This window comes from Sinocyclocheilus grahami, unplaced genomic scaffold, assembly GCF_001515645.1.
Source record: "Sinocyclocheilus grahami isolate Dianchi unplaced genomic scaffold, SAMN03320097.WGS_v1.1 scaffold28.1, whole genome shotgun sequence".
Classification (NCBI taxonomy): domain Eukaryota; kingdom Metazoa; phylum Chordata; class Actinopteri; order Cypriniformes; family Cyprinidae; genus Sinocyclocheilus; species Sinocyclocheilus grahami.
The window spans coordinates 159849-174192 of record NW_015505207.1 but is presented as its reverse complement, the minus strand read 5'-3'; the positions used below and the strand labels follow the sequence as shown (position 1 = coordinate 174192).

Here is a 14344-nt window from a genome sequence, read left to right as displayed (position 1 = left end):
CAATGCTCCCATCTATTAAAACACACACGCACACGCACACGCACACGCACACACACACACACACACACACACACACACTTACTTCAGTCACAATAACACAACTCTGCACCACTCACATCTTCTGGATCACCACTTCCCCAATCAAATCCAAAGCTAACTTTTGTATAGTATTACTTAATCCACAACATTGCTGTAAGTAATTTTTGTTAACAAATTGTGTGACTAAAGGCTTTTCAAGTATTACTATATTTTAAAAGACTAAAATGACTAAAATTTTAGTCATTTCAGTGTTATATGCATTTCAAACAGCAGTCTGGTCCAGTGCATGTAGAAGAACAATTTAAAATGTGCTCAGCCTTTGAAGAGCTCTCATTAATTCCAAGTAATGATGGATGAAAACTGCATGTGGTGACACTGGAATATGCCGATGTGCTTTTTCATAAGCTCGGCTGTGACATGTGGAGTCCAGAAATCACCAATCACAGATATACAGCTACTGCACCAAAAAAGAATTGATACTTAAAGTATAAATCTATAAGACTAAAAACATAATTGGATTAATCAAGTGCAAATGTGCCCTTTTAGGATTTTATTTAAAGTGTGATGATATCTAAACCAAAAACTGCTAGCGGCTCTAATTTTCCAATACACCCTAAACTTCATACCATACTTAATCTCCTAAAATCATCAAAATCATTTAGCGTGAAAACAGAAGATGAACTTGTGACTTAATATTCACCTCCATGCCCAGCTCAGCACAATGGCAGCTGAATTCACAGCGGGCTAGAAAACATCCTCTTGGCATAATAACTTCAAGCATATCTGCATCCTCCAGCTGTGGCCGCCTTAGCATTCATGAGCAGTGAAACATTTTCCATGTCACTGAAAATGAAGGGCCAGCACATTTCATTGGAGGCCAAGCATTAGACAGAGCGGTACAGTAAGATAGAAGACAAGTATAGATTGGATCTTTGAAGTATGCCATCAAGGGAAATTAGAAATCAGTGCCTGCAGTGATCGCACTTGGCTTAGGTCTTGACATAAAAAAATGAATCACTTTCTACCCCCCACACCAAATCTCCATTTAACAGAGAGAGTGGGCGCTCTGCCCCTCTTTAAAAAAAATCCCTTTGATTCTCACACCTGAAAGAATCCTTCCCTCATCTACTTCAGTCAGGTATCCACTCACTTCTCATGTGTGTGTTTGGCTCTAAAGTGCGGAGGAGAAATGATGCGGCATCTGAAAACTGTGATTGAGGGCTGCGTTGCATGTCACTGCCAGGTTACTAAGTGCTGGTTTAATGGCCACTTTAGTCAACAACTATATTACCCACCTCCACGAAACAACAAGAGCCTCCTCTTGTATCAGCAGAAAGGCTGATAATAACAAGCCATGAGAAAACACTAGAAAAGGGGAATAAAACTCAACTGGTTGTGCAATTTACCAAAAAAGGATCACTATAACATCCAAACGGAGTGTTTCAGGAAACTCAGAGTGTTGTAAAATGAAATGTGAGCTGCATAAAAAGCAAGTGTACGTTTGTCTCCACAGCACCGGGACAAAGCGGGAACATTCTTTTTCTTTAATCGATCCAAAGTATTGCCTACAGCCATGGTCCGGGACACATCAGGATCTAACTCGATTTCCTTTCACTTCATCAAAAGGTCCTAGAACAATCCTTTTTCAAGTGCCGGAAGAAGCTTCTGCTTGCTTATCATGACACAAGAACAGCTTGTTGAGAAAATGGCACTGATAAGAAGAGTACTAAAAGTAGTAATCCAAAACACAATTAACTTGAAAAGAGCAAGTTTGCACCATGTTCTGGAACAGTGGTTCCCAATCCTGGTCCTGGAGGCACCCCAACACTGCACGTTTTGCATGTCTCCTTTCTCTGCCGCACAAGTTTCAGGTCTTGGAGTCTCTACTAATGAGCTGATGACCTGAATCAGGTGTGTTTGATTAAGGAGACATGCAAAATGTGCAGTGTTGGGGTGCCTCCAGGACCAGGGTTGGGAACCACTGTTCTATAGAAGATGTTAAGATCTCCAAACACCTCTTTATAACTTCAATATATACTAGTTTGCTGGGCTAGTGTACCATTCAACTTAAATGCGATACCAGACCAGAACTTTTAATGGTATAATGTAAGCATATCCATAGTGGCCTACAAATATGCCCTTTTGCTTCTTTGCTTTTACCTGAACTGTAATATGTGACAAAAAACCATAGAGCTACAGCCATGGTTAATTTGTGGTTACCATGGCTTAACTATAGTAACCATGGTTTTTTGGTTTTATTCATCATACAATCATAGTTAATTTTCGTAGGGGCAGTACTACACTCAAATGAGAATCAGCTGATGCTCTCCATTAGAACAAACTGCAGGAATTGCAGGGGTTTCTCTTTTTCTGTCCTCTTATATTCTGAACAATAATATTATTGTAATGCTTCTGAGGCCCTGATACATCAGATTCACCTTTACAGGACTAGCAGTGAATTCCCAACAGGTGTTTGCAGTGTGCAGATGTAATGTCATTAGGCAACTGCAACAAAAATACACACTCATTGAAAAGTATCATGGGAAATGCATTGTAGTACTACAATATGATAAAAATACATGAGCCATTGGAAAAGGTATTGGATTAAAATCCCCTGTGACTGTGATGAGGCTATAAACACAATGAAAGTCGAACCAATGTCACTTGGAGACAGTAACAGTGGATTCAGACTAGTTTTAAATGGACAAATAAAATCCAATTAATGAGAGATTAGTCAAGTAAATCACACTCAGGAAAGATATTATAGTTTGGAAATTGTATTTACAATTATTACGGAGTACGCTGCTTTTGTTCTAGATTCATCTTTTCCCCTTGCAGAGAAATTGCTCAGATGCATAAAATAGATGCTACCAATGAAAGAGTATATAACTCATCATGAGTGCTGCTGACTAACCATGCTACTTTTGAATAAAGTCTTAATGGATTTATCCTTAATCATCTTCTCCCATCAGAACGCAAAAAGGCACACAGATGAAGCACACAGGATATTTTATTCAGCAAACCCTTATATTGAAAATTCTGCAGGAGAAACCTAAATACGCAATGACAATAAAATAGCATATTTCTATTAATTACTATAAACACTTTCATGAACATACAGATATCAGTTAACCAGCCAGAAGTCAACAGAAGATTCAATCAGTGATGATGAAAAAGACAGTGTATTAATTATCTTTTCAAATGCATAGTTCATATTCAAGGTACATGCACATCCCTTTTGTACAAACAATTACTAATACTTTCAAATAAACATAACCTTAGGAATCTCACCCTCTCATAAGTGAAAAAGAAGAATAGAAGCTCATTGAATAATCAAAGCTGGCTAAATCACCCAATGTTCATCAATCTCCAACACAATTCTAGTGTTTACAGTTCCTTGTCTGTGATTGGTTCCTCCTCGATCTGCTGCAGTACTGCGAGATCACATGGCTGTGGGCTGCCCAGCTGAAAAGAGAGAAAAATCATTGTAAAGAACATCAGAAATCACTTGGTGAACTATGTAACTGAGCCGCATATACTGCAGAGATGTGTGGCCTACTTTTGAGTCGCATATAGCAGGAGTTACAATAGAGCTGTTGGTTTCGTATTCTGACTTCTGCTCCTGCTTCTGAGCCTCCCAAATCAGACCTGCATTTAAAGCACTGCAAACACAAGATGAAAGAACACATTGTTAGAAAGACGGAATCCTCCATGTAATGCCGTATCACACACTCACTTCCATATAAGAGTGAGAGAGAGAGAATCCTAGCTTGAGGTCAATGGCAGCAGCATCAGAGGATATGAAATTGCAGTAATAACACAAGCCGAAAGGACCAGAAATAACCCGGCAACAAGATTAACAGGAGGACAATGCAACGTGAATGAGAGGATGAGCAGAAATACAAATGATTGGCATTTGGAGAATGACGAGGATGAGTAACATCTAGAAGCTTGAGTAACTCATCTAGGAGCTCTAGATGAGTAACATACAGCTGCGCTGAAGGTAAAGGCATTGAAATAAATTCAGGAGGAAATTCAATAAGAATAAATTATACCCACTGTCTGATAGCATAATTTATTTACAAATACTTGTCTGTGCTGTTTTAGCACTCGATTCACTTTATAAATATGCTAAACGCATTATGCACTGTGCACACTCCCAGTTTTGAGTGCTAAACTATGGAAGATACAGCAGATTACTGCAATTTGGAGTACTTAACTGGGACTCCATCACTGTGATCCAGACACATAAACTGCATGTTAAAATACATAAAGTGTGCTTGATTACAGAACATTTTAGTTATATGTCCCATTTTAACACTATTCTCCCTTATTTAATCATCATTTGTGACCCTGGACCACAAAATCAGTCATAAGTAGCATGGGTATATTTGTAGCAATAGCAAAATTATGGATATGCCAAAAATCATTAGGCTCTTTAGTAAAGATCATGTTCCATGAAGATATTTTGTAAATTTCCTACCGTAAATATTTAAAAATGTAATTTTTGAATAGTAATATGCATTGCTAAGAACTTCATTTGGACAACTTTTAATGTGATTTTCTCAATATTTAGATTTTTTTGCACCCTCAGATTCCAGATTTTCAAATAGTTGTATCTTGGCCAAATATTGTCATATCCTAACAAACCATACATCAATAGAAAGCTTATTTATTCGACTTTCAGATGTATAAATCTTTCTTTCAGTTAAAAAAAATTTATCCTTATGACTGGTTTTGTGGTCCAGGGTCACATTTGATGAATTATAATTGCAAAATGTACACAGGCATGTCTTAAATACAACTCTATGATAGCACAATGTTTACTGCACCAGGCACCTAATGAATAAGGTGCACTCTATAATTCTATTCTAATTTGCATATACATGACGTGTGTTTATGCTAAAAATGGCGCAGTGCTAAACCAACATTTAACTAGTAAAATTAGACTATGTGTGGTTGGTGAATAAGACATGTTTCTGGGACATGCGATAGGATTTTTGGCACAGATGCAATCAAAATCCTCATAGTACAACAATGCTATAGAAGCAAAATCACAAATATTTCAGTTTTGGCAGAAACAGATTTTTGTAGTTCATCCTTTAGAATGCATATGGTTTGTTCTTGATGGTTTATGCGCATTTGAGAGAAATAAATGACAGTCTTTTAGGAAAGAAAGATAAGTCACAGGGCAGTGCTGTCAGTGCCGTTATCCACGAAGCAGCTAGAATTGGCATTTTGATTCTCTGGGTTGACATTTTGATCGAGTTTATACATGCACATAACAACTGATTAGAATAATCATAAAAGCAGACAGAGCACATTAGTCAGGTTAGTCACTGATGAAGCCAGGCTGGACCTGACCTCCGAGTAGCTGAACGCTCACCTTGAAACAACTCAAATGATAACAGAGCCCCTGGGACTCGATGATCATGGCTGCTCCTTTGCCCAGTGGTGTATTACAGAACGAACATATTTTCCTGCCACTCACTGACCTAGATTACAGAAAACATCATCTGAAGCCCAGCAACACAGATGCCCATGGCTCATGTGGGGTGAAAACACATTTTGAAGACAACAAGAATATGGGAGACACATGGGAATGGTTGGGTGGTATGGTTTAGATATGCGGTTCTCAAATGGTTTGGTTTCACAAGCCCAAGAGAGTATCAAAATAGTTTATCATACAAAATGTCAACAAAAATGTATTATGGTGCAGTCACATCAGCAAAATTTCTGTGAAATTATACAAGCAAATAGAGCCACTTTTTATTGACAATAGTGTAGCACAGCTCACACATGTCACTTTGAAACAAGCAGCTTTCTGTTGGTCAGTTCAATTTGTGTGACCAACTTGAATCTGATGCAAAATCTGTGTTTGAAAAACTTTCACCCTCAAGCAAAATTCCAGATTGCACAGATTCCTATTAAAATTATTTAACAATGGTAAATGTGACAGCAACTTACTGACATCCCATTCATATTTTGTTTACTTGTTTTCCAGTAAAACTTCTCCATATCCTTAAAGCAAGATTAATTTACATGAGAAGCAGTACTGCATAACATACTAAGACATGTTGTCTCCGATTGGAATGTGGCAGTTGAAGCCTTTTGTTTTGCTATCCAGAATTAGTCTCATTTTATTATTCTGCTGTCATTAACCTACCAGTTGAGAACCACTGTTTTAGAGTGTTTCGATTACAATGACAAATTCCTTTTTTTAGTGAGGCATACCTATTCCGTGGTGGAGCTCGAGGCTCTGGCTCTGGTGTAGCTGCGGATGGGGACCAGGACTGCCTGAGGGAGCTCATGGACTGAGATGACTGCAGAGTTGCAGACTCTGGACGTCCACTCTGGTACGACAAGGAGCCAGAGAGGGACGAATGAGGCCGGCTGTAGTCTGGTATGGACGAGGTGCTGTTAGATGTGTTCCATGATGATCTCCAAGAGGAACGAGGCATATCGAGGTTGTCAAGAGACTCGCCTCTGCAAGCAAAGAGAGCTTGTCAGTCTTTATGCTTGAAGCTCACATCAATTGCATTTTCCTCTTTGCATATTTCATTTGATAATTTAGTTACAAAGAAAAATAATGCTGTCCAGTACTGACCTCCTGATGGGCAGATCAATCGGTTCTTTGGCGGTAACATTGGCAGCGCTCTGCTGGCGAATCCAGCTGTTGTCTGTGTTCAAAGAAGTCTTCTTTCTCATTTCATGAAGGATCTGCTGCCTCTCCACCTCAGACTGAGTCTGGGGCTCTTTCTTATAGTCTCTACTGAACTCACCCAGACCACCGCTCGCTGCTCGAGCCAACAACAGAAACACACAAATCACCATTAATAACAAAGTGACAAGTTGTAAATAGACTTGGTAGACATCAAGATCAAAAGCAATTGATTTCAGATATTCTTCATCCGATTATATATAGTGGGGCCTGAATGTTTGAGACCACAGTGGATATCTGGGATTCAAATTATGATGTAAACCTGGAAATAAACAAGCACAAACGGTCAGATGTTCTTGAACATAATGCTTCAAAAATCACTCCAATATGGTAATTTGGTGCTCAAAATAAATAAATAAATAAACAAAACATTATTATCAATGTTGAAAACAACTGTCCTGCTTAATATTTTTGTGGAACCCAAGAAACTTTTTTACAGGATTCTTTGATGAACAAAAAGTTCAAAAGAACAGCATTACAGAATATTTCTGTAACAATGTAAAAGTCTTTATTGTCACTCTAGATCAATTTCATCCTTGCTGCATAAAATAACTAATTACTTAAAAAAAATTGACAACAAACTTTTTAACGGTAGTGTAATGCATATTAGATGATTGTAAGAAAAAATATTAACTTAAAAAATGAGAAATAGAAGCATTTTCATTAGTGGTCTCAGACTTTTGGACCCCACTGTTTTTATATTACAGTTTTTAAATCAAATGCACACTGATCACGTGGACACAGGCTCGATTTCAACTGATTTTGCTGACATTGCATCTGTCAAATTTGCATAAATCAGGCCGAGCTGATTGGTTGGTCTGATTGATTGGCGTGTTTTGAGCCGCGCACACCTCTCTCTGGATCTCTGTATTTCATGGCATTGAGGATGCTCCTCCTCTCAAGCTCTAGCTCACTCGCTGCCTGCTCTCTCTGGATCTGAGTGTTTTTCTTTCGCCTCAGTTCCTCTTCCAGCAGCCATCCTGCCAAACCCCTGTGTCTGCCGTACACACCTGCAGAGAGCCGCAGACTCTACAGCAACCATCTTACTCCAGCCCTTACAATGTGTGGCCCACTGACTACACGCTCTTGAGGATTCTGACACGATCCTTTACATAGTGCTGTCTCAGCGGCAAAAAGAACAATAGATACACATAAAGGTTTAGAGAAAATATAAAAGCTGCACTGACCTTTAATATCTGGTTTTGCAACCTCATCAAGTTCTGGAGTTGATTTGGAAATAGATCTGCAAACCAAATTGGAAGACAAAAGATTACGCCGTCTGATAAACATACAGATGAAAGATCTTATCAATGTATAAATCCTATATGGATGCATAGCCTGAAAGCATAACTTTATTAAATACAAATGGGAGTGCAAACAGCAGAGTCCTATTACCTGTGTGAGTAGGATAATTGAGGGTAAACATTGGTATAGCCAAAGAAGTCCACCTTACTGTGGCCAAACAGCAGAATCAGCACAGACAAGCAGATGTTCATATAGTCATGATTGAACAACATTAATAGAAGACAAATTAGTCTGGTTAATAATGCATGAGTAAAAAAACAGATTAGAGCTGGGAAGTATGACCAGAATCTTAAATCATGGCACAAGTATTTTGTTTCGCAGTATCGGCATGTATCAACATATATTTTTTGCTGTAAAAAATTATGAAAAATTTATTTTACACTAACAATTAATGACACGTTACTATAATAAATTACTAAACTAATTCTACACTGATACACTAATATAATATTACAAAAATTTTTATCTAAAAATGTTGTTTTTTTGAACTTTCTATTCATCAGAGAATCCTGAAAAAATGTGTTCAACATTGATAATAATATAAAATGTATTTTGAGCACCAAATCAGTATATCTGAATGATTTCTGAAGAATCATGTGACACTGAAGACTGAACTTAGACTGGACAGGAATAAATTACATTTTAAAATATATTAGCATTAGAAAACTGTTATTTTAAATTGTTAGAATATTTCACAAAATTGCTTTTTTATTGTATTTTTTCAACAAATAAATGCAGCCTTGGAGAGCTAAAGAGACTTCTCTTTAAAAAAACATTCAAAATTATTACTAACTGCACTTTTCGATGATACTATTAAATAACCATGTGGTATTGCTTTTTGGCAAGTCACTGAATTAAATATTCTATAAAAGAAAGGTATTTTATCTTATTTGGTCATATCATTAACTCTAAATTCTGATTGAATGAGCCGCATTTGAAGGCGCTGTAAAACAGACGATATACCTGTGACCGTACTTCAGCTAAAATTACTGTAAATTCATTTTCTTTAGCATAACATCATCTTTGTTTCCATTCACTTAACAATGCAAAGCAGCCCTGCTCACTGATACATACAAATCAGCCGACGCATAGAAGGTATTGCAAATTTATAGTGTCATGCCGCCCAGCCCTAACACAGACAATGTTAGTTTAGTCAGGTTACTTGCAGCATTTGTCAAGCATGATATTCAGTGCCATTCCTTCATGTTATTGTTCTGGAAGTAAACAAAACTGAAATGCATGCTTGAGAAAATTAAACATTCATATCAGTGTGACACAGATAATGAGAGATGGGACATAAATAAAGTGAGAGAAAAGACTGCTGAAATGACAAAACTCACTCTTGCTCCTGAGATCTCTTCTGCTCTTCCAGTCGCCTCCTCTCCTCCTCTCTTCGATTCCTCTCTTTTTCCTGAAGGAGGCGCTCTTCCTCTTCTCTATTCCTCCTCAGTTCTTCAAGGTACTCTTGCTCCTCCCTCTTCCTCTTCTCTTCCTCTAAACGCAGCCTATCCTGTTCTCTTTTTTTCCTCTCCTCTTCTTCCCTCTTCTTCTTCTCTTCCTCAAGGCGCTCTTGTTCTTCTCGTTTTCTCCTCTCTTCCTCTAAACGCAGCCACTCCTCTTCTCTTCTTTTCCTCTGTTCTTCTTCTCTCTTCTTCTTCTCTTCCTCAAGGCGCTCTTGTTCTTCTCGTTTTCTCCTCTCTTCCTCTAAACGCAGCCACTCCTCTTCTCTTCTTTTCCTCTGTTCTTCTTCTCTCTTCTTCTTCTCTTCCTCAAGGCGCTCTTGTTCTTCTCGTTTTCTCCTCTCTTCCTCTAAACGCAGCCACTCCTCTTCTCTTCTTTTCCTCTGTTCTTCTTCTCTCTTCTTCTTCTCTTCCTCAAGGCGCTCTTGTTCCTCCCTTTTTCTCCTCTCTTCCTCTAAACGCCGCATCTCCTGTTCAACAGCAATCAAAGGATTTTTTTGGTGTTTGACAGTGACAGTGTGATAGGGTTTACATACCCCTTGCAGTAACTGCCAGATGTATACCATATAAAATAATAGTTTGCTGCAAAATCGTCATAAAATGGCTTAAATGAACTTTTGAAAAGGGTAAATTGTGTTAAATCGGTTATTTTTCTGAATTCTCTTATTTATTAATTTGTTTGTTTGTTTATTTGAATATACAATCTCTCATGGATATGATCAAATTATTGCTGAGGCATCTGTAAAACACTGACTTGCAATGGTTATGATAAATAAATCAAATATTAAATATACCTCCTCATGTTTTTTTAAGTTCTCCTTCTCAAGCTCATGCTGTGCCTTTCTCCACTCCTCTTCGAGTTTTTCTTGGTCCTTTTTGTACTTCTCCTTCAGCAAGCCAAGCAAGGGCAAAACAGGAGAGAGAGGGAATGAAAACAAAAAGAAAAGACCATTGATTGTAGCTAAACAATGCTTCAAAATTTCAAAATGCATAATTACACTGTGCTTTTGGCATTTATTAACAAACAATGAATCAGTTTGCCACCAATCTTCGCAATCATAATACAAATATTCTGAATATGCAATAATCATACACACAAACAGAGAATAATATTGTTTTTTTCCCCCAAAATTAAAAGGTCTACATGATGCATGTCTAGTTTTGTATTCAAGAAACACAACAAACTTGAGTTTGTATGACAATTAGTAGAAAAAAATTTATCCTAGTTTAACTAATTTCTACAATCTCATGAAAAAAAATCTACTTTACTCTATAAATCTATTTTACCCAACATAATTAAGTTTAATTCATAACAAATGCATGAGCACAGATACTATAATATTTACCTGCAGCAAACGCTCCTGCTCTTTCTGCCATTTCTCCTGTCGTTTGCGCTCTTCTTCAGGGTCCCAGGACCGGGTAGTGGATGTAGTGATGGAGGGAACGGTCAGCTACAGACACAGAAAACGCTTTTAATTATTGGAGCCAACCACTGGCCAAATAAAATACCACACAGATCCTTTCCAAGACCTTGCATGATCACATTGTCTTGTCAAAGATCCAAAAAGATAAAAGGCCCCAAAACATGGATTAAACTATATAATTCACTTAATCAGATCATATGCATGTCAACAACAGTAGTTTGATTAAAAGAAAACATATGAAACAACTTACATTTGATATTGCTGTGTCCGATCCACCTGTAAAAACCAGCTACAATTAGATTCTTCTGAATAAATACATTGTAGCCTACATTTTGAATGAAACCCTTCTTGATAGCATGAAGGGAACACATGAACAGCATTCCATCCCAAATATCTCATAGAATAATATCGGTTCAAATAAGAAACCCATAACCCAACAGCTCCATAAATAAATGTTAAATTAGAACCACATGCAATGGCTTGAATAAACAAACACATGCAAAGTCTTCAATAACCAAACCAAATGAATAATGCATAAACACATTTGGCCAGTCTTTAAATGCAATGTCACATGCAGAAGCACTGGTTATTAGTAAAACCAAACCCCACATCCATGTCCAGCACAGCATGCACTATTCACATTCACAACACAATACCAACACACTCCACACTGATTACTGATTTCTTTGCCTGAGCTGCTCTGATAATCAGGGATATACAGCAAGGCTGACTTGAGTGTGAGAAGGTAGTACAGCCTCATATTCATATCTGTCTCATCCTGAATTCTTTCATTTATGCCTATGGAGAAATTCTCTGATATTATATCAATGTGGCAGGTATTAGCAAGATATGGACTGTCTATCCCTCTGATGCAGTTTCCTATTTTTTATTTAGAGTGCTTTGTATGTTGGCATGGTTCCTGACATGCTGTCTTTAAGAGGTCTTCAAGAGCATGGCAACATAACAGAAATTCTTTTTTTAAGGTTTGTTTGCACTGATAGTGGAAAAAGCAACCAAAAGGTCATAATTTTTCAATAAGGTTTCATGATCTGAGGCGATGTAAGCAACAACAATCATTGGCAATATAACAAATTTGAATTTGTTTCATAATTTACATTATGTCATTTCAAACAGAACCCGTATTATTTATATAGTGTTATAGAATTCACTACAGGAAACTAAACTTCAGAAGGATTGAAATTTAGTTTAGGCCATTTTCATGATATTTTATGGTGCTTTTTGTGTCAGTTTTGAAGCCTGAGAGCTTCAGGTCACATTGATTGTAATTACACTGAAAAAAGCAAAGTGAAATCAGTCTTCAAATGTTCTCCTTTTGTCATAGGTGGCTTTGGAAGAATATGATGGTGAGTAAATAATGACAGAATTGTAATTTTTAGGTGAACTATTGCACTATTTTGCACTATTTACTCATGAATTTTTATCTACGTTTTTAAAGTATTCAGACTCCTGTAGACAGCATGTCAGAGCTCGAAATGGAAGTGGACACTGCACACTCAACCCCCCTTTACCACAGAGGTAGACCAGAGAACTGACTGTGAGCCCTGCAGAGGGAAGAGCACAGAGGTTATGAGGGGCTTCTGCTAGAGAGAGAGGAGGAGGAGGATGGCAGGATGAAGACTTAGCAGTTTACCCACAGCCCCCGAAACACAAAGCCTGAACGCACCAGCACTTGACTGATGCTGTTCTGTTACCTTGTTCAAAAAACTCTGATCTCCTTTTTAAGTTTTTCAAAGTAATGGATTCTACATGGGAGATAAAAATGTTAGAAGAAGTTGAATCTGTACAAAGGAAAAAGTTCCAGGTGCCCTGGGGAACTAGATTTAGCAATTCATTATTAATTCACACTGCTTTCTTATAGAAATGTAGTTAGAAAACCTTTTTTATATAATCATTGTATGTGCACAGAGCTTGGCTATCTTTATTCTACTTTTTACTTTTGGCTAGTTTAAGTTAATCAAAAACAAGCATTCTTGTCAAGCTATGAAACAATCTATGAACAAGATAAATTTTTTCCACAACTTTTCTGCACAACATGCATTTAATAAAACAGGCACAGAAACAAACTACAGAAAAAAGCTTCACAGAATGTTTCCAAGCAATTAGCTGGAAAAAGTAATATACCTTTACTATTCAAAGTCTTTGAATCCTCACGGAAACCACCATTTATCCCATTCGTACCATAATTCTGTGAAAAAATAAGAGGTCATCTGTTTAGTATAATAAAGAAGCATTCAAATAAATTGAAATTAAGTATCATATATAAGTGATTAATAATAGTCCGCTTACATTGCCAGACTGTGAGCTGACATTCACAGTTTTCACGACCATATCCTTGGTTTGTTGGGATGTGAAATCCAGGTTGGTGCTGAGGTATGGCTCAGAGGGACCTAGAGGATCCAGACTGGTCAGATTGATGGTCTTATGGCTTTTAAATGGAAGGGAAGGTAGGTCTCCGCCCCAGTCTGATTGTGGCATGTCAACAAAATCATTTATTTCAAAAACACAGAATGAAAACCGATGTACGACTACAGACATAATACTATATTCTAAATAGTGGGGATGAAAGACAGACCACCTTCCCCTGCCATGCAGTCAGAATGAGCTCCACATACAACAGGTTTACAAACAAGCTTACAGATGCCCTCTGATCTAGCTTCTGTCACAAACCATAAGCCTGCTAGTAAACACTGAAAATATGAACCTCTGATGTTATCAAGAACCACAAACGTTAGAAACCAAGATAATGAGAAATAATGCACACTGTTTAGGAAGAAATAAAGGCATGTCATATATACTGTAGACACCAGGCCAGGGAAAAGTAGACAATAAAGGAATAGATAACCCAAAATGTTTGGGCCAAAAACTATTACAGTTAAAAGGTGTTATTTTGTTCAGTGGAACACATAAATAAAAGATGTGCTCCACAAATAATAAAAACAAATGACATTAAATAAAATTAAATTAAATAAAATCTGAATTTTGTGCACACAGGTGATATGTTTTTGCCCTTTGTGGAGCTTGACAGTCCACTATATCAGTGTAAAATATAATGTAAGCATTTTTTCTGTGCTTCACAGAAAAAAAACAGCAGCATAGAGGTGAAAATATATGTGACATAATATATAATAATGACAGTATTTCATTTTTAATTTTTATTTTTTGAGTGAACTTGTCCTTTAAAAGAAAAAAGTGAACAAAGAAAACCAGCAACCAAACACACAACTGACAAACATAAGTTGATACACTATGTGCACTTTACTACTACTGTATATTCTATCTTTAACTACAGGGTCAACCCAGAACAGAGGAACTTAGTGTGCTATATGTGTACAAAAGTGTCTGATAATGTTATTTCTGCTGCTTTTGGTTAACTT

The 14344-nt window shown here is 37.2% G+C and overlaps 1 protein-coding gene across 13 annotated transcripts in view; it reads right to left on the bottom strand.

Annotated features, from left to right (window-relative positions):
* Window positions 1-2800: 2800 nt before the first annotated feature.
* Window positions 2801-14344, bottom strand: part of lmo7a (LIM domain 7a) — a 50521-nt gene continuing 38977 nt past the window's right edge. For 7 of the 13 annotated variants that reach the window (XM_016254841.1, XM_016254888.1, XM_016254906.1 and 4 more), the window contains 14 exons: window positions 13257-13432; window positions 13092-13155; window positions 12662-12712; window positions 11200-11225; window positions 10872-10976; window positions 10320-10412; window positions 9406-9995; window positions 8156-8212; window positions 7948-8003; window positions 6647-6836; window positions 6274-6525; window positions 5426-5534; window positions 3599-3701; window positions 2801-3504 (listed from right to left, as the gene is read on the bottom strand). In XM_016254841.1, coding sequence (XP_016110327.1) covers window positions 3482-3504; window positions 3599-3701; window positions 5426-5534; window positions 6274-6525; window positions 6647-6836; window positions 7948-8003; window positions 8156-8212; window positions 9406-9995; window positions 10320-10412; window positions 10872-10976; window positions 11200-11225; window positions 12662-12712; window positions 13092-13155; window positions 13257-13432 — 1895 coding nt within the window. In that variant the 3' untranslated portion in view covers window positions 2801-3481. Of the gene's footprint in view, window positions 3505-3598; window positions 3702-5425; window positions 5535-6273; window positions 6526-6646; window positions 6837-7540; window positions 7771-7947; window positions 8004-8155; window positions 8213-9405; window positions 9996-10319; window positions 10413-10871; window positions 10977-11199; window positions 11226-12661; window positions 12713-13091; window positions 13156-13256; window positions 13433-14344 lie in introns of those variants that run through there. The other 6 variants (XM_016254865.1, XM_016254851.1, XM_016254846.1 and 3 more) reach the window with 6 other exon arrangements.